We start from the raw sequence: 19,649 nt of genomic DNA, 5'->3' as shown, positions 1-19,649 counted from the left end.
TTTGTAACTTATTTCCACATGCAGCACTTGGGGCCAACTAACTTTCCTGACACACAACTCATTCCTTAGTAAAGAAGATACAACAGCTCAGTAGGACAGCGATAACCTATCATTGCCCTAACAATGTATCCTTAAGCTTGTAAGGCACCAGGAACACATGGTTTTAAACTCAAACAAAATTGTTTTTGCTAATTCGGGTAGAAGCTCAGTAAGTCACTTGACTGTTGAATTAATTGGGGAAGTAATGATACAAAGAGCCTATTGCTGTTCTGCTGAATGTAAAAGTGACATTAGACCTCATAAAGAGATTCAGCCTGGAAGGAGGCAAGGTCACATGAGTCACTTGGTGAATTTTCTCTTGTATTCTATCTTACTATGAATGGCACCTGAGTTTGGATGGAAGGTTTTTCAGATCTCCCTGCAGTATAGAGGTGCAGACCTTATGAGACATTATACATGGTTATTACAGTTCTGTTGTACAGGGAATGGAGGAGGAAATGATGTTTGATCAAATTTGAACCAAGTGACTGCAATTAGCGTTAGGGTCCTTGTTGGTTAATGTAGAAATTAGGGTCAAGAATCAGAGGGCACTGTGTTAAGGTGATTGAGCAATTTAGCCAGTGGGTGATAAGGAAAAACCTTTTTGGACCCTGAATAGTTGGATCTGGAATGCATCTTAACTGAAGCCTGACCCAACTCTGGCTTTCAAAAGGGATTTGGTTCAGTGTCTGAAGAGAGAAACAAAATGCAGGATCACACGTCAACAGCACAGCATCAGACTTAGATGAGCTGTGTGGATATAATGGGCCGATGGCGTCCTTCAGTTGTGTAACCATTCTATGCTTCTATGATTTGACAAAAGCAAATTAGCAGCCGGCATGGATTAAAACCATTTATTTGATCTGAGATCAAAAATTTTAATCACACTTAATCACCTTACCCACTGCATGCTATCTCAGACATTAGAACTTTGAAACCATTGATGTTAAATTTTCATGTTAGATATCCATTTTGTTAACTGTTGGAAAGGATCTACTTCCTTTTCACATTTACTGCATTGTCAACACCCACACCTTTGTTGCTATTCATTGCTGTCTAAGGAATGTTGCTGCTTTTTCTCTCCCTTCTATCCTAAGCAATCACATGTACCAATATAATTGCTGATCATCGCGAACTTTATACATTGCAGAAAACAACTTATTATGTACACATCTCTGGCATTTATTGTGGATGATTTCATCAGTGATATGTATAATTCTCTAGCATTAAATTTGAGATTCATTTCACCCACTCTTATAATTTTTTGAAACATAATAAATAATTTGTAAATTGAAGCATTCATTTTGGATGATTGACTGCCATAGTACAGATCAAAACCTGGCCTCATATCTTTGCTGTTTAAACAAGCTTCTGTTAATTGGATTGTGCCTGAATTAATTACAGAAACTCAAACTAACTGGAGACCAGCTCAGAAGAAGAGTCATACCGGACTCAAATGTTAACTCTGTTTGTCTCTCCAGACAACTGCTGGGCTTGCTGAGTTTCTCCAAGATTCTCTGTGCATGTTTCGGATTTCCAGCATTTGCAATATTTGGCCTTTTATCTGTGTTAATTGGCTCCATCTACGTTGAATACTGTTTATAAAGCACTTTTATGCAAACCCAGAATATAAATAGTGTTTTTTTCAAAAGGGGCACAGTCCCCTTTTGCCTTTCTCTTGTAACCTCCTTTCTTACTTGTCTTTGAACGTAGCCCTTTGACAAGCTTTTAGTCATCTGTACTGATTTTATTTTTGCTAACATTTCTGGGTCACGCTCATATGTTAAAGGTGTTATATAGGCCCAGGTTCCAAATTTGATCTATTATCAGTCTACAGCAGTTCTCAGGGTTATTTTACATGAACATGTACCATCTGCAATTTTCTACAGGGATATGGACATGTTTCTTATGACTTCAGCTAAATTTGAGACCCCTTTTATTTTGCATGTTTAATCATGTTTGCATGTTCAGTACTTTCAAAGAACCATATATATCCAATTGCTTTTTCATCCTTCAGAAAGCATATTTGTGGAACTGTATCAATAAGAGTGATATATTTTGTGAAATCTGAATTCAGATTTCTGCTTGAGGTAAATTCCGTCAGGTGTGGTAGCTTGCTTTAGAGAGAATTGGCACCAAGTGACTCAAATACTGATTGTGGCTGGGGGTGCGAGTGACTAAACTGAACCGAGAATAATCTGTCCAAAGTTGGAAGGAGTTGGGGGAAAGGGTGGGAAAGCAAAGAAGAGCATTAACTTCCATGTTCTTTGCCCTTCTTTCTAGTCTCACCGCCGCGTTACATTTCATCTGCCCGACGGCTCCCAGGAAAGCTGCAGTGATAGTGGTTTAGGAGACCATGAACCAGTAAGTGGTGGCACGCTGATCTCACACCCTCTCCCTCTGGTTCAGCCGCAGGACGAGTTCTACGAGCAGGCTTCCCCAGACAAGAGGACCGAGGCCGACGGCAACTCTGACCCAAATTCTAGTAAGTGACGACCTTGTTTCTTTCCCAAATGTGGTTACTCTAAACTGGGAATATAACCTTGCCTTCTGCCACATTAACTTTCAATGCTAAAACAACCACCTTCCCCAACCTGCTCCTCCCCACCCCGTTAAGGGTCACAAATTTATCACTCCTTCGTGCCTTTGTTTCAGGTCTTGAATGTGGTTCAGCAGTAATGTGTGGAGCAGCTGCAGGTTTTACTGGCTGCAATGCATTTAGCACGCCATAAGGCGGGGAATATTTGCTGTTTTACTGCCAAAGCTTAAAGGGGGTGAGATGCCTCTTTCACCACAAAGAAAATAAACAGGGGAATGCTCACTTTTCTCCCTGCTTAATGACCCGCTAATTAAATTCCAGAAACACACCGCTGCCAATTGTAGCATTTTTGAGAAGGATATTGGCATGGCTCATTAATTCTGGAGAAAAGCAGACATCTTTCTTCTCTTTGTAGGCAAAAGTTTACTTCTGTACCTCCCCAAGTACTCACATTAATCACTGGGTATTGTGGTCCAGGCATTGTGCTCCTTGTTTTAAACTGTGACACAATATATTAACCATCTTGTACCAGTCAATATTTTGGGCTACTGCTATATGTTGGGAAGGGATGTTCAGATACTACTTTCAACTGAAAGGCAATTTTATTTTTATGCTACCACCAAGATATTGGGGATGGTCTCCTTGTACTGCAATTTGTTTGTTGGGTATTGCCTTCTGCATCTTGATTTGTACTGACATCTGTTGGCTATTCACTCTGTGCTGAACACGAATGAACTGATTCCAGTGCTCACTTTCTCCCAGTTGATTACAAATCCAGTTTTACTGTCACTTTTGATATATTCGTGAGATTGGATGCATCTTGAGCATTGAATGATCAATTTGGCTGCCTGTTGAGAGTAAAAAGTGAGGTCTGCAAATGCTGGAGATCAGAGCTGAAAATGTGTTGCTGGTCAAAGCACAGCAGGTCAGGCAGCACCCAAGGAACAGGAAATTCGACGTTTCGGGCCAGAGCCCTTCATCAGGAATGAGGAGAGGGTGCCAGGCAGGCTAAGATAAAAGGTAGGGAGGAGGGACTTGGGGGAGGGGCGATGGAGATGTGATATGTGGAAGGAGGTCAAGGTGAGGGTGATAGGCCAGAGTGGGGTGGGGGCGGAGAGGTCAGGAAGAGGATTGCAGGTTAGGAGGGCAGTGCTGAGTTCAAGGGAATCGACTGAGACAAGGTGGGGGGAGGGGAAATGAGGAAACTGGAGAAATCTGAGTTCATCCCTTGTGGTTGGAGGGTTCCCAGGCGGAAGATGAGGCGCTCCTCCTCCAACCGTCGTGTTGTTATGTTCTGGCAATGGAGGAGTCCAAGGACCTGCATGTCTTCGGTGGAGTGGGAGGGAGAGTTAAAGTGTTGAGCCACGGGGTGGTTGGGTTGGTTGGTCCGGGCGTCCCAGAGGTGTTCCCTGAAGCGTTCTGCAAGTAGGCGGCCCGTCTCCCCAATATAGAGGAGGCCACATCGGGTGCAGCGGATGCAATAGATGATGTGTGTGGAGGTGCAGGTGCAGGTGCCTGTTGAGACTTGACTTTCAGCACATGTGAACTATCTAACACCAGTCCAAATTTCAAAGCTCTTAAACATCTCAGGTTAAAGATACTGAGCCAGTTCAAAGGATCAACCAATGTTTTTTTTTGTGGGACACGTGCATTGCTCAGTTGAAGAGAAGGGTTTGCAACTTAAATGTTTTTTTCTCTTTACTTCTTGGTAATATCATCACTTTTGTCTTCCCTAGTGGTTCTATAGTTACCAATGTTATGTCAATCCAGAAGGCATCAGTTTTGATAGTTAATTTGTGCAAAATAAACAAACCACAGTTAGAGAAGTGTCTATTTCATTACCTTAGAACAATGCAGAGATTAATTTCTGTAGTTTGTAGTGTTAATAGTTTCTTGGTGTACAGGAATTCTGTTGACAGAATCTTCCAGTTTAGCTCAGCTTTTGTGTGTCTGTTTACTTATCTCAGTGCCCTCACCAAAGATAAACTAATCAAGCACAGTGAGCATAGATTAGTTTTCTAACTCCCATGATCAAACACAGAACAATTGAACTATTGTAAACTATGGGTTGCCCAGAGGAGATTACCTTAGTTTCGTTCAGGAAAGATCTATAGTATTTGGGAGGCTTCCTGATCCTTATCAGTCCACCTCAGCTGTAGTTGGAGGTGCAAGTGTGGGTCCATTGTCATTGGATTCCAATGATGTCATTGGTTCAAGAGACATCTTCAGAACCTGACTATAATATTAACATGCTCTGTGGGTGGGAAATCATGTTTTGGTTTTTAAATTTATTTTCTTTCCATTGTAGAGCCATTGTAGGGTCCCTTTGGCTGTGAATTTGTAAGACGAACATTTCAAAATCAGCTAGTTCAGTGAGACTGGAACTATCAGTTTGCCTTTTGTTAAAATTAATTGTGTATGTGACATGTGGCATTATGATAACTCCAAAAGTGAATGAACTTTAGACAGCAATCATTTTTTTCATAGGAGTTAACCAAAAGAGAAACTGTACAGCATGGTGCAATGTGTAAGATTGTCCGTGATGTGTCATTTGGTTTTGTTCAAATTTTGTTATGCAAGTACTGTCCTGACACTTTTTTTTGATGTTTTAAGGAAGCCTCATTTTTGGTAGAAACAGAATTATAAGGTGAGTGGTTGGTAAGAAACATTGGGTGAAGATTGGTGAAACTACGAAAGCATTTGCTTCTGAAAATTCAAGGAGAAACTAAGACTTTTTCAAGAAATTTATTTCAGATATTAGGAGACCACAAGGATCATCTGATTTATGTAAAATGACCGCCGTCCCATCACGGATATCTGAAGTGGAAGAGTAGTAATACAATTGATGGTCGGTTAGCACTGTCATAAATTGCTCATGCAAGCAGAATGTAGGATATACATTAAGTGCTTTCTTCAGATTCCTTCAACCTGCTTAGGTTAGAATCATAGAATCCCTACAGTGTGGAAGCAGGCCATTCAGCCCAGAAGTTCCACACTATCCCTCCAAAAGCCCTGACTCGCCCCATCCCTGTAATCCTGCATTTCCCCTGGATCATCCACCGAGCCTGCATACCCCTGGACACTGCAGGCGACTTAGCATAACTAAACAAACCTAACGTGCATGTGTCTGGACTGTGGGAGGAAACCCCCAAAGGCATGGGGAGAATGTGCAAACTCTGTGCAGGCAGTCACCCATGGGTGGAATCAAATTCGGGTCCCTTTGGCTGTGAGCTGCACTACTAATGAAGGTCAATTTTCCTGCTCCTCGGATGCTGCCTGACCTGCTGTGCATTTCCAGTACCACTCTAATCTTGACTCTAATCTCCAGCATCTGCAGTCTTCACTTTTGCCTAGTACTTCTAACCACTGCGCTACCACGCTGGTCAGATACAATGTTAAATTAGTTGCTTCCCTTAAAATTCTTACACTGAAGGTTGACTTTGCTGGTGAGACCAACATTTATTCTTCATTTGTAACTACCCTTGAGAAAGTGGCAGTGAGCTGTCTTCTTGAACTGCTGTAGTCGATATGGTGTAAATACACACACAGTGTTGTTATGAAGGGAGTTCCAGCCTTGTGGCCCAGCAACAGTTTAGGTTGGTGATACGGTTGAAAGAAAAGATGATATGTGACTTGATGGGAATTCACAAGTGGTGGTGTTCCCATGCAACTACTGCCCTTCTCATTCAAAGTGGTTGAGGTCTTGGGTTTGTAAGGTACTATTGAAAGAGCCATAGTGAATAGCTGCAGTGCATCTTGTAGATAGCACATACTGTCTATTGGTGATGGAGGAAGTGAAAGTTGAATGAAGTGAATGGAGTGCCAGGCACATGGACTGCTTTGTTCTGGATGGTTTTGAGCTTTTTGAATGCTGTTAGAACTGCACTCATCCAGATAATTGAGGAGTAGTCCACTAAACTCCTGACTTGTACTTTATAGGTTGTGAGCAGGCTTTGGGAAATCAGAACATGAGTTATTCAAAGCTGAATTCATGGCCATTGATGTGCTCTTGTTACTACATTATTTAGATGGCTACTCCAGTAAAGTTTCTGATCAACAGTAGCCCCCAGGATGTTGATGGTGAGGAATTCAGCAGTTGTAATGCTGTTGAATGTCACCGGGAGATGTTTAGAATTTGACTTGTATATGTTTATTGGTAGACATTTATGTGGCATAAGTATTACTTGCTGCCTAGCAACCCCAAGCCTGAATGTTGTCCAGTTCTTACTTCATATGGGCATTGACTTCTTCAATGTTGTCTGAGGAATCGCAGATGATGCTGAACATTATGCAGTCACCAACGAACATACTCAGCTATGATTTTATGATGGTTACTGAAGCTGAGGATGGATCATTTAATTGTCACTTCTGGGCTGAAGATCATTGCAAATGCTTCAGCAATATCTTTCATACTGAGGTACTAAAGTTCCCCATCTTTGATGATGGATATATTTGTGAATTCACCTCATCCAGTAAGTTGTTTAATAGCTCACCAATATTCACGACTGGAGAATCCTCAGAGCTTAGATCTGATCCTTTACTTGAAGGATCTCCTGCCTTTGTTTATCAGTTCCTCCTTCCGCTGTTTGACTGAAAGTAGTCCTGTGTTTCTCACTTTAGAAAGTTATTAGATATGTCTGGTGCTGTTCCTGCTGTATTTTTTCTGCACTTTCCATTTAATGAGGATTTATTTCCTGGCTTTATGGTAATAGTAGAACAGGAGGCCTGTGCTGAGCCATGAGGTTACAGACTTGTTGAACACAACTCTGCTGTTGATGACCCACAGCATCATGTGCATATCCAGTTTTAAGTTTCTAGATCTGTTTGAAATCTATACTACTTAGCACAGTGAGATGGCACACAACAGAATGGAAGGTATCATAAATGTGAATTTTGTCTCCTCAAGCTCTGTAAGATGCTCATTCCTACCCAAAACTAACATGGACAAATGCATCTATGACAGGTGGATTATTGAAAATGAGGTTAATTAATTTTATCCTTCTTGATACTTTCACTATTTGTTACAGGTAATTGTAACACTCTAGTACGTTTGTTCTTTAGTATTCAACTAGCTCAGTCAGTTGTCATACATTTGAGCCACTCTTGACAATGGACACTGACATCCCCCAGCCAGAGTATATTCTGAAGCCTTCACCCCTCAATTGTGGTCAACATGGAGGAGTACTCATTCAGCGATTGATAGGGGTGCTGTTGAGGCAATCAGCAGAAGATTTCCTTACCTGTCTTTGACTTAATTCTATGAATTTCGTGTGATCCAGACTCTCAGGGCAACTTCTTCTCAAATCTATATAAATGTGTCACCATCCCTGATGAGTTGTTGCTGGTGGTGCCTGTAAGGTATTAGATTAGATTAGATTACTCACAGTGTAGAAACAGGTCCTTCAGCCCAACAAGTCCACACCGACCCGCCGAAGCGCAACCCACCCATTCCCCTACATTTACCCCTTACCTAACACTATGGGCAATTTAGCATGGCCAATTCACCTGACCCGCACATCTTTGGACTGTGGGAGGAAACCAGAGCACCCGGAGGAAACCCACGCAGACACGGGGAGAACATGCAAAATCCACACAGTCAGTCATCTGAGGCGGGAAATGACCCTGGGTCTCTGGTGCTGTGAGGCAGCAGGGCTAACCACTGTGCCACCGTGCCGCCCACTAATTATTTGGTGAGTGTGACCTTTGCCAGGCTGTTGCTTGACAGGTGTTTGAGGTAACTCCCATAATTTTGATAGCAATCCCTAGATACTAGTTTAATCCTTTTCAAAGTTGACAAGAATACGTGTTCCATTCCCATTTCTGATACCTGTTCAGTTTAATTTCTTTATTGACTTTGTGTGGCAATTTTATACAGTGGAGAGGATTGCTTGATTGTTTCAGAGTCAACCACATTGCTATAGATCTGGAGATATATGTAAGCCAGACCAGGTAAGAATGCCAGATTTCCTGCCCTGGAAGACATTTTAGTGAGCAGTTTTTTCTTTGCAACACTCAACAATGATTTTGTGGCCAGCATTAACCACCATTAGTCTGTAAATTCTGCTGTTATGACTTGAAACTAACTTCTTTCAGCTGTCATGGTTGAATTTGATTTCATGTCCCCACAGACCCAGGGCCTCTGGATTGCTAATCCAGTGATATTCCCACCTTTTTGCGCTGCAAGCAAAAGCATTACTGTTAACAGTAGGATTATACTCTGTAAAATCCCAACCATTACTGCAGTGATTTTTATTTGGTTTGCAAGTTTGCTCTGTGTCCTAGCTGTGTCATACCTCTTGCTGGCGTCTGTCTGCAGAGTCATTGCCTTTTGTTAGGATCATCCAACTCTTTTGTTGTTCCAGACTTCATGCAGATAGAGAGATGACATATTCCAATTAAAACAGTTGAAGTTGATGATACCACAGTGATACCAGATGAGGTACCAAGGTATGCCCATTTGTGTGCATTGCCAATTGTGTGGATGCTTAATTATGAGCCCTGGGGCAGAATGAGCCTTGTCCACATTCATGGATGACAATGGCTCTAGTCAAAGCCCTTTCACAAACATTTCTCTGAAATATCAATTTACAGGCAGCACATGAGTATGCTTATACATACAATCATCATGATCTGTCAATGAGAACATTCCAGCATTGTTGAATGAGGTTCTGAAAATCAACCAGTCTAGAAGTAGAAACTGACTTGAGATTCCTGTTCGATAGATTCGTAAAATCAATGAATGGGGACTGATCAAGGTAATGCAATATCTCATGCACGATTGTAACATTTTTGGTCTCTTACTGTTGATGATTGATTAAACACTTAAAATTAAACATTACGCTCTGCCATTATCAAAAGCAAAGCTTAAACTGCTACTTTTGAACCCATTACTGTATTTTTATGGAGGTGTTAACTCATTGAAAATTAATTGTTGAAAGTGTCCATTAAAATAATGAAGAGGGAAACATTTATACCAGCCATTAAGCATGTGATAACATCACGGACGGTAATTTCTCAGCTGAAAAGATTCGAGCAGTGTTTCTTGTTTGACCGTTGTGTGAGGTGAAACCCTAAGGTATTGAAACTGTTTTCTGTCTTGCAGTGTACACGTCTTCATCATCTAATAACATGTCCAGAATCTCTACAGGTACCTGTAATACACTTGTAACATGATTTGTTTTGATATGAGAAATATGAACTGAGACTGTCTCAGAGGCTTTGAGTTACTTGATAAGCACTAGAAGAAGCCTGTGAGATTTTAAAAAAATCTTCTGAGTGTTGGTTGGGAATAAGAACATATTTTCTAGTTTAACAAGGTTTTCAAATGTGTGCTTATTTTTCAAAGTAATCTTTGTAATTTACATCATTTTCCTTCCCAGTACCATGCAGTGTTCATTCTGGTCCTCAGTGTCTGTGATTCTATGAACCACTTTTGTAATTGCTTAGTGTTATTTCCAGGTGGTCCTTGGCATAAACACTACATTATCTATTTTACCTGCTCATTTATACTTTTGTTCAGAGAACCTCGAATATCAAAAAGTAAATTTAGCTTCGAATGGCATTGGTTTGTGTTAAGGTGGAGATGAAGTTGAAAATAGGTATTTGAATATGCTAGAGCACACTGAGTTGCAAGAATGTTTTGATTCAGCCAAATTTTACATTACTGTAATTAATTCTAAGGAGCAACACTTACGGAAATGGGAAGTTTTTCTAACGTGACACCAATTGTCAGTGCCAAACCTTCTAACTTCTGTCTAGGTTTCACTGGTTGCAGAGTACACTTTTATTACATTGTTCCAGGAACATTTCTGAGCCTACTCCCAGCAGAGTAGCCCCGACTGCAAACTCTCTAATTGGTGTTCGCCATGGCTCTGTTGGGAGCTCTCTCACTTCAGAGTGAAAACATATCGTAGGTTTAACCCCACTCCATTATTTGATCAAAATCTAATGTTGACACATCAGAGAAGTACTGAAGGAGTACCACCTCAAAGATACCACTTTTCAGGGTAAACATCAAATTGAGGTTCCCTCAGAAAAGCATAAAAGAAACTATGGCACTATAAAGAAGGGGGTGAGTTATCCTTAGTGTTCTGACCTACTGTTATCGTTTGACCCACAACACAAAAACAGATTTTTTTTTACTTTATTACATTGTTTTATGTGATTGTTGGATGCAAAGTTGTCTGTCATGTTTTTGACAAGTGTTTAATTGACTTGCACAGTATTTTGGAATAAGAAAAGGATCATGAAAGACACAAAATAAATGATAGATTTTCTTTGACTGATTCTGTTTATTGCACCAAACATCCTTGTGGTTTCTATGTGAGATGACCTGTTGGATGTTAACAAATGATTAACTACGATTAATTTATATTTTAGCTTTGTGCCTATGAATCAGTTTCACAACTGTCAAAGCTTTTTTTTAAACTGAGAAACCTGGCAACGAGGAAAGAAAATAAATTTGCCCTCTATTAATATTGGCTTAATTGTGGCCCAGGCTCTACAGGTGAAATGATACTGTGCTAACCCACTGTACTATGCAATATATTGCACTGGTGCCTAAAATATTTGCTTGCGGGAAATTTCTAATGAGGGTGACTATTTTATATTTTTGTTTTTTTGGTCCCTCCTTCTCACAGTATAATTGACTAATTTTCTACTGACTTCCTCAAAAACGATTACTCTCAGAGTGAAAATTGATTTCCTGCACCCTGAGAAAAAGTTGTGAAATTACCCGAGGATATCAGCATATGATTGCAGTTCATACTTTCATTCACATGTACGGTTTCTCTTCCTCTGCTTGCTAACAGCTCTACAGAGATCACATTAGGTTCAAATCAGTACTATCCTTTTAGTTTCAATCGAAATCATACAGGCTGAGCCCTAGGGTTAAGCTCATGGCTGCTCAGATTGTTTTATTGATGGACAGTGTTAATCCATAGGCACAGTGTCCACAGTTGGCATTCCTTTCCTGCAGGGAAGGATAGAAAATATTCCTACAGATGTCTATTCTATCTTTATGAAATGCAATCTGAGGAGTAGACTAATCTAATTCATCAGGCATTACAAATAATTTGTTGTAGTGATGGTAACAGACGTGTACGGCCTTGTGAGATATTTTCAGTTGCCTTTGGCCCCTGCATTCCTTGAAACTAAGGTACCTCTGTTTAATTTTGGCTTACATATTTAGTGCCTTATTATGGCAAAAATGTACAGGCCTGGAGGAGGCTCTCAAAATTTCAGGATGGTTCTGGAATCTTCAGAAATCAAACAGTTATCTCCAGGCCTTTGTTGCAAACAGAAAAATCAGTGGTGTGTGAAATGGTTCTTCTTTTGTTCAGTTTTCTTGAAGTATTCTAGGTTAATGATATTGGAGATGGATTAACATCTGTTTGACTGGGAGAGTTTGGAACAAGAGGCCTTATGGCCCAGAAATACATCCTACCAGAATTGGCAACCCTATCATGAAGGATTGGAAAATGCATGCTTTTAATGCAGTTGCTGCATTTGTCCATTGATCCTAAGCTGAATCCTGTTACAGTACATTCATGCAACCTAATATTAAAGAGAATGTAATTCAAAAGCATTTCTGCACTGATGTTTGAAAGTATCTCAGTCTTGAAAGCCTGCATTGAATCCAAAGTGAAGATATTGACTCCTTCACTTTGAGTGTCAGCATCTATACTGTGAGCCCTAACATGTGACAGAATGGTTTGTGCCTCACTTCCCTCTCATAGCAGAAGGAAGGGAACCCCACATGAACTTTCTGATTATATGGCCAGACCACAATGTCAAATTTTTTCACGCTGCCAATGTATATAATTTATAAAGAAAGCAAGTTTAAAATTGAGAAATGAAGACCTTTTGTTGTACCTGTTTTGTTGTAAACTGTTTTGACTCAAAATACAATGCTACAGGCTTTCATTTCTCTGAATCTTGGGGAAAAAAATATAGTAAGGTCCCAGAGAGTGTTGCTGAACAAAGAGACCTTGGAGTGCAAGTTCATTGCTCCTTGAAAGTGAAGTCGCAGGTAGATACGATAGTGAAGAAGGCTGTTGATATGCTTTCTTTTATTGGTTAGAGTATTGAGTACAGGAGTTGAGAGATCATGTTGCAGCTGTACAGGACATTGCTTAGACCACTGTTGGAATATTGCATGCAATTCTGGTCTCCTTCCTATCGGAAAGATGTTGTGAAACTTGAAAGGGTTCAGAAAAGATTTACAAGGATGTTGCCAGGGTTGGAGGCTTTGAGCTTTGAGGGGAGGCTGAACAGGCTGCGGCTGTTTTCCTTGGAGCATCGGAGGCTGAGGGGTGACCTTGTAAAGGTTTACAAAATTATGAGGGGCATGGATAGGATAAATAGACAAAGTCTTTTCCCTGGGGTCAGGGAGTCCAGAACTAGAGGGCATTGGTTTAGGGTAAGGAGGGAAAGATATAAAAGGGACCTAAAGGGCAAATTTTTCATGCAGAGGGTGGTACGTGTGTGGAATGAGCTGCCAGAGGAAGTGGTGGAGGCTGATACAATTGCAACATTTAAAAGGTATTTGGATGGATACATGAATAGGAAGGGTTTGGAGGAATATGGGCCGGGTACTGGCAGGTGGGACTTGATTGGGTTGGGATATCTTGTCGGCATGGACGGGTGGACCGAAGGGTCTGTTTCCATGCTGTACATCTCTATGTCTCTAAGAGGTGAATAGTGCAGCAGTACACATGTTGTTAAGATTTTGTTTTCTGTGGGATACTAGCTCCATTTGCCTTTGCTACCTCTTGCAGGGAAGGGTCTTTCATCTTCAGAACAGCTGCATTGCACAAATGCAACTTTCTGATTTTGTATAATTTACATGGTCATATGTGTTTATCTGCAGAAAGAAACAGGCATGTCTGAAAACAAGCCATACTTGAGTTGAGTCCAGGAGTTGTTAAGTTATTAGATAATCATTTGAAAAGGAACATGGGAATAGGAATAAGCCATTAGATATCTTGATTTGAAATATCGTCTTTAAGATGAGAAAATACCCCTAGGTGCTTCCTAAAACATGACATGGCACTGAGCCACTTAAGAAGATATTAGGTCAGGTAACCAGAACACTGGTCAATGAGGCAGGTGTGGATGAAAATGAGGCAGTGGTGCAATTCCAGAATTTAGGACCATAGCAGTTAAAGTTACACCCTTCAGTGATGGGGCAATTAAAGTTGGGCATGGGAAAGAGTTAGATAAGCACAGATAATTCAGAGGGTTATGTGGTTTATAAGAGATTCCTGAGATACTGAGGATTGTGACCACATAAGGATTTGAAAATAACGGTGTGGATTTTAAGATCAAGTTAGTCATCCCCTTGCAATCCATCGACCCAACTTCTTTCTCAAACCCATAATACGTACCCTTGGTTTAACAAATCCGTCAGTCTCAGTTTTCGCATTTTCAGTTGACCTACAGACTCAACAGCTTTTCAGGGTTAAGCTGGAGAATTTCACTACTTGTTGTGTGAAGTAAATATTAAAAGCTTTGGTGTAAGTAACTGAGCAACAGAATGGAAATAAGTCAAAAGATTCACAGAAAGAGAAATATTGGTGCAATTTGATGGACCAAGATATTTGTGCCTGTGTTGAAAGAGTCTTCAATTGTATGCTTTTTTTTTAAAAGACTGAAAGGTTCATTTAGTACACAATCAATGGATAAGCTGTAACTAGGTGAGTTAAGTAGTAAGTCTGCAAATCCAATATCTCAGCGTTCGAACAGAATAAAAATGTTATATCACCTAAAGCATTTCTTTCTCTCTCTCTCAAGAGTATGTAATGAATGCAGATATTTTGTGACATTAATTTGCAAAAAAATAGTAGTGTTAATAGCGTCAAGATGTGGCATAAATCCATTGAGGGGTAAGGCAGGATCTTCACAAAAATATGTAAGTTGTCACAGCCATTTCCCTTATAGTATCGTTCCCTTCTGTAAGGAGCTCAGCAGCTATTGGCATCCCATCTGCAGTCTATTCCCAAATGTCTTATAATCTCTTTTATATTTTTTTATGAAAATTGCAATGAGTGAGTTGCTGCATTTATTTGTGATTGCAGCTTGGCCAAGTCTTTCATGTGGGCTGAACAGAAGGCTTGCTGCATTAATAATCTTAATGGAATTCTTTTGACCTACTGCCTGGATGTATTTGAAATTCTGTTCCTACTGTTTTAAAAATCTTTCAAATATGTTAACTACTGAATTTGTTCCAGTTAAAGAACTGTTTTATTGAGAAAGCATGCATTTTATTTAATACTTCAAGATTAAATAATAAGTTGAATAATGTGTTCTTACCAGACTATACACATCCCAACAATCTATCTTTCCGTTTGTCCTCTATTCCTTCTTACCACCTCCTATATTCTGAATTGGAGTAGCTTTTAATGCAATGTTTTACTTCCAATCGATGTGCTTATTTCTGACCTTCAAAAATAACCTCATACACTTCTAAAAAATGTTATGAATTTTATGAAGTTATTCCTAATGCAATGTAATTCACCTAATGTTGAGCGTTCTGGTATGCCGCACTCAGCACTGGAATAGATGGCTGATTATTCAGAAACTCTGAAAAAAAAAAGTTCTATTCTTATTGTGTGTTAGTTGTGCACTCTTGACGTAACTTTCCAAGGACTGGTGCCATGGACCTTTCCAATAGATTAAGTCATTTTGAAACTAATTGCAATTGAATCCACACAGTGGGGTTCCCCTACTCCCTGCTGCATATCTTTTTGGCTTTATCCTTTCAGGTCTCCTTACTTTCTACCATCATGCAAATTCAGCTCTGGCCATGATTTATTTCAGATCCAAACACATACCAACCTACGCCGTTTCAATATTGGGGGGTCCTCAAGTTCCAGCTCATGGCAACAAAGTGAAGTATGATTCTTCAGGCATTTGCTAACGAGTGTGTGGACAGTTAATTTCTCTGCAGTGCACCATCCAAAATAACCTGGTGTTCGATGTCACTTTCATGCTTTTCATCAGCGTGATGTTGGAGTGATCACCACGGTTAGTGATGCAATGACCCATGAAATTGGTGTGCACAATGCTTTTTTGTGATTGTACCAGTACTGCTGCGTATGCAGGTACCAAGTGATGTGAAGGGACCTTCTCATAGTGAGCAGTGAACGTTAAATGGAGATTTAACTTTGCACTTACACGTCACTAAGTGTCTGGCTGAGAAGAGCATCAGAAAGGCCTGGATGGATTAAACCTCTTCCCACCCTACCTCTTGCAAAAATGCCATCCCGTATTCCTAATTCCTCCGCCTCCGCCGTATCTGCTCCCAGGAGGACCTGTTCCACCACAGAACACACCAGATGGCCTCCTTCTTTAGAGACCACAATTTCCCTTCCCACGTGGTAAAAGATGCCCTCCAACGCATCTCGTCCACATCCCGCACCTCTGCCCTCAGCCCTCACCCCGGCAACCGTAACAAGGACAGAATGTCCCTGGTGCTCACCTTCCACCCTACCAACCTTTGCATAAACCAGATCATCCGCCAACATTTCCGCCACCTCCAAAAAGACCCCACCACCAGGGATACATTTTCCGCCCCACCCCTTTCCGCCTTCAGCAAAGACCGTTCCCTCTGTGACTACTTGGTCAGGTCCATGCCCCCCTACAACCCACCCTCCTATCCTGGCACTTTCCCCTGCCACCACAGGAACTGTAAGACCTGCGCCCGCACCTCCTCCCTCACCTCCATCCAAGACCCTAAAGGAGCCTTCCACATCCATCAAAGTTTTACCTGCACATCCACTAATATCATTTATTGTATCCGCTGCTCCCGATGCGGTCTCCTCTACATTGGGGAGACTGGGCGCCTCCTAGCAGAGTGCTTTAGAGAACATCTCCGGGACACCCACACCAATCGACCACACCGCCTGTGGCCCAACATTTCAACTCCCCCTCACACTCTGCTGAGGACATGGAGGTCCTGGGCCTCCTTCACCGCCGCTTCCTCACCACCAGATACCTGGAGGAAGAACGCCTCATCTTCCGCCTCAGAACACTTCAACCCCACGGCATTAATGTGGACTTCAACAGTTTCCTCATTTCCCCTTCCCCCACCTCACCCTAGTTCCAAACTTTCAGCTCAGCACTGTCCCCATGACTTGTCCGGACTTGCTCTACCTGCCTATCTCCTTTTCCACCTATCCACTACACCCTCTCCTCCATGACCTACCACCTTCATCCCCTCCCCCATTCACCTATTGTACTCTATGCTACTTTCTCCCCACCCCCACCCTCCTCTAGCTTATCTCTCCACGCTTCAGGCTCTCTGCCTTTATTCCTGATGAAGGGCTTTTGTCCGAATCGTCAATTTCACTGCTCCTTGGATGCTGCCTGAACTGCTGTGCTCTTCCAGCACCACTAATCCAAAAACTGGTTTCCAGCATCTGCAGTCATTGTTTTTACTGGACCGATACTGTCTGGCATCCAGGACTGCCTGTGGTACAGGCAGTGTGGTGTCAATGAGACCTGGGAAGAAAATAGCGGACTTTTCCACATAGAAAGATTGTTTGTAGTAATACAAATATTTATATTCTTTCCTCTATTAATATTTAATATTCAGTGAACTCCAAAGAACATAAGACACTAATCAGGAAATTACAAACTGCAGCCTGACTCAATCAATAAAATGATGTAAAAAGAAAAAAATCACAAGTATTTATCTAATGGATTATGTTATGATCACAATATTTTGTTAATTTAATTTCATTATAAACCATCTAATATCATACATTAGATGAATACTTATTTTTCTCAAAACGAGAGAATGATTTGGGAAGTAGAACTTTTCATCCTTTTTCCCACCTAGTGTTTGCGTAAAATATTAGATCACGAATACCAGATACAGAATAAATACACCCCCAGTCCCCTGCTATGCCAGAGCCATGTGTTTCCATAGCATCTTACTGCCAATTTGGTGCCATTAGCCAATGTCAGATAGAGACAGTCCAGAGTTCACTGCACAGCCAAGAGGTGGAAAATACTTTGATCCAGTTGGCTAGCATTAGATCCAATTCACTACATGATTTTCAGCACCAAATGTTAAATTGTATGTGTGTAGTTAACCTGTCCGTACAAAATTACAAATTCTGTCTGTGACATTGTGTCTCAATGCTCAAGCAAACTAAGGTTGGCATCAATGCAAACACTGGATCAAGCCAGTACAAGGCTTTTCCTGAATTAGAATGTGAGGATGTTCATTTGGAAATCTGCAAATGATTCAAAGATTGGTAGAGGAGGATTGTCGAAGGATACAGCAGGGTATAAATCAGTTGGAGGCATGGGTAAAATAAAATAACAGATGAAGTTTCATCTGGAGAAATGTGAGGTATTGCATTTTGGAAGATCAAGTACAATTAAAAATTGTACAGTGAATGGCAGAACCCTTAAGAGTATTGATACACAGAGGGATCTGGGTATGCAGAACCACAGATCACTGAAGGTGGCAGTGCAGGTAAATAAGGTCATAAAAAAGGCTTATGATATGCTTGCCTTCATTGGAAGGGGCATTGTGTATAAGGTTAGAGAAGTTATGCTGCAGCTTTACTGAACTTTAGTTAGGCCACACCTGGAATATTGTGTACAGTTCTGATCACCACACAACCAGAAGAATGTGGATGCTTCTAGGTTTACTAGATTGTTGCCTGGTATGAGGAGGAGTGGGGTGTGGATTTTAGCTCTGAAGTAAGCTTGGCTAGACTGGCTTGTTCTCACTGGAACACAGGAGTTTGAGGGGTGACCTAATTGAAGTTTATAAGATTGTGAATGGCATGGATAGAGTGGAAAGTATGAGGCTTTTTTTCCAGGTGGAGGGGTTAATCACTAGAGGACACGGGTTCAAGGTGAGAGAGGGGAAGTTTGAAAGAGATGTACGAGGCAAGTTTTTCACACAAAGGTTGAGTGCTTGGAGCATGCTGCCAGAGAAGGTGGTGGAAGCAGACACAATAGCAGCATTCAAGAAACACCTGAACAAATACATGAGTAGGAAGGAAATAGGATCTATATATCTCTATCAGTGAAGATAATTTTCGTATTAAGGGGCAAACTGTGGTGGCACAGGCTTGGAGGGCTGAAGGACCTGTTCCTGTGTTGTATTTTTTTTGTTCTTTTTTTCTAACTCAAACACCAGTCCAAATAAACTGGGCTGAGTGTCCTGTTTTTGTACTCTAAGTTGAACGTCATGGTGATATTGTGGTTGACTCACCAATGGAATGAGGTTGTGCTTCCTTGAACCCCACTTTCTGATTTTCAAACCAAAATCCTTCACATGGAATAAGCATCCTGTCAATATCCATTTGAGAATTAGCCCAGAAATCACTATATCTGTGAGGGTTAATAGAAGATGGGACTTTGCAGAGAATGAATTTTCGTGTTTTTCCAACTTGATCATTTATAAAAGATTACAAAAGCTTCCTGAATCCAATGGCTATTGAGATCTTTCATCCTTCTACCATGTTTCCATCAGCTCTTCCTCTTTCTCCAGTGATCTCGCACCACTTAATCATGAGGACTGAACCATTACGCAGACCAGTTGTTAAATGTATCTCCATGTACAGTCTACACTACATGCCCTGATTCCCTATAATTTACCACAAACTGTCATGACATTTCAATCCTTTACAGTGATTGAGTAAAAACTGAAAGATTATTCATAGAGAAGGATTTTGCAAAACCCTGAATACCTGCTGCAACTGACAGTAAGTGTGTGATAAGTCATACAGTTCAAATCCATTGGTAAATTCGAAGAAACCACCTCTGGATATGCAAAACGTTACGTAGATAGGACAAAGCCATGAATGGATTTGAACACAAGGATGAGAATTTTACATCAGAAACGTTGCTTAACAGGGAGTCTATATAGATCAACAAGCACAGAGGTGATGAACAGAAGCACACATTGTACATGAGCTGTGATGATCATAAATACAGATGGCACAACTTCAATTTGTGACGTATGCTCTGTTTCTACTCGAAGATTATAACGACTGTCATAAAAGTAAGAAACGCTCCAATGCACAGCACTCAGCTTTATTTCAGT

At 40.9% G+C, this 19,649-nt stretch overlaps 1 protein-coding gene across 3 annotated transcripts in view; it reads left to right on the top strand.

The window, feature by feature from the left end:
* The window catches only part of LOC132816388 (protocadherin-9), a 734,589-nt gene that overhangs the window by 444,017 nt on the left and 270,923 nt on the right, over nt 1-19,649 (top strand). For 2 of the 3 annotated variants that reach the window (XM_060825878.1, XM_060825876.1), the window contains exon 2: nt 2,449-2,524. In XM_060825878.1, coding sequence (XP_060681861.1) covers nt 2,449-2,524 — 76 coding nt within the window. Of the gene's footprint in view, nt 1-2,322; nt 2,525-19,649 lie in introns of all 3 variants that reach the window. The other variant, XM_060825877.1, reaches the window with a different exon arrangement.

This window comes from Hemiscyllium ocellatum, chromosome 6 (assembly GCF_020745735.1).
Source record: "Hemiscyllium ocellatum isolate sHemOce1 chromosome 6, sHemOce1.pat.X.cur, whole genome shotgun sequence".
NCBI classification, from domain to species: domain Eukaryota; kingdom Metazoa; phylum Chordata; class Chondrichthyes; order Orectolobiformes; family Hemiscylliidae; genus Hemiscyllium; species Hemiscyllium ocellatum.
The sequence above is the reverse complement of the archived record's forward strand: the minus strand, read 5'-3'. Positions and strand labels throughout refer to the sequence as shown.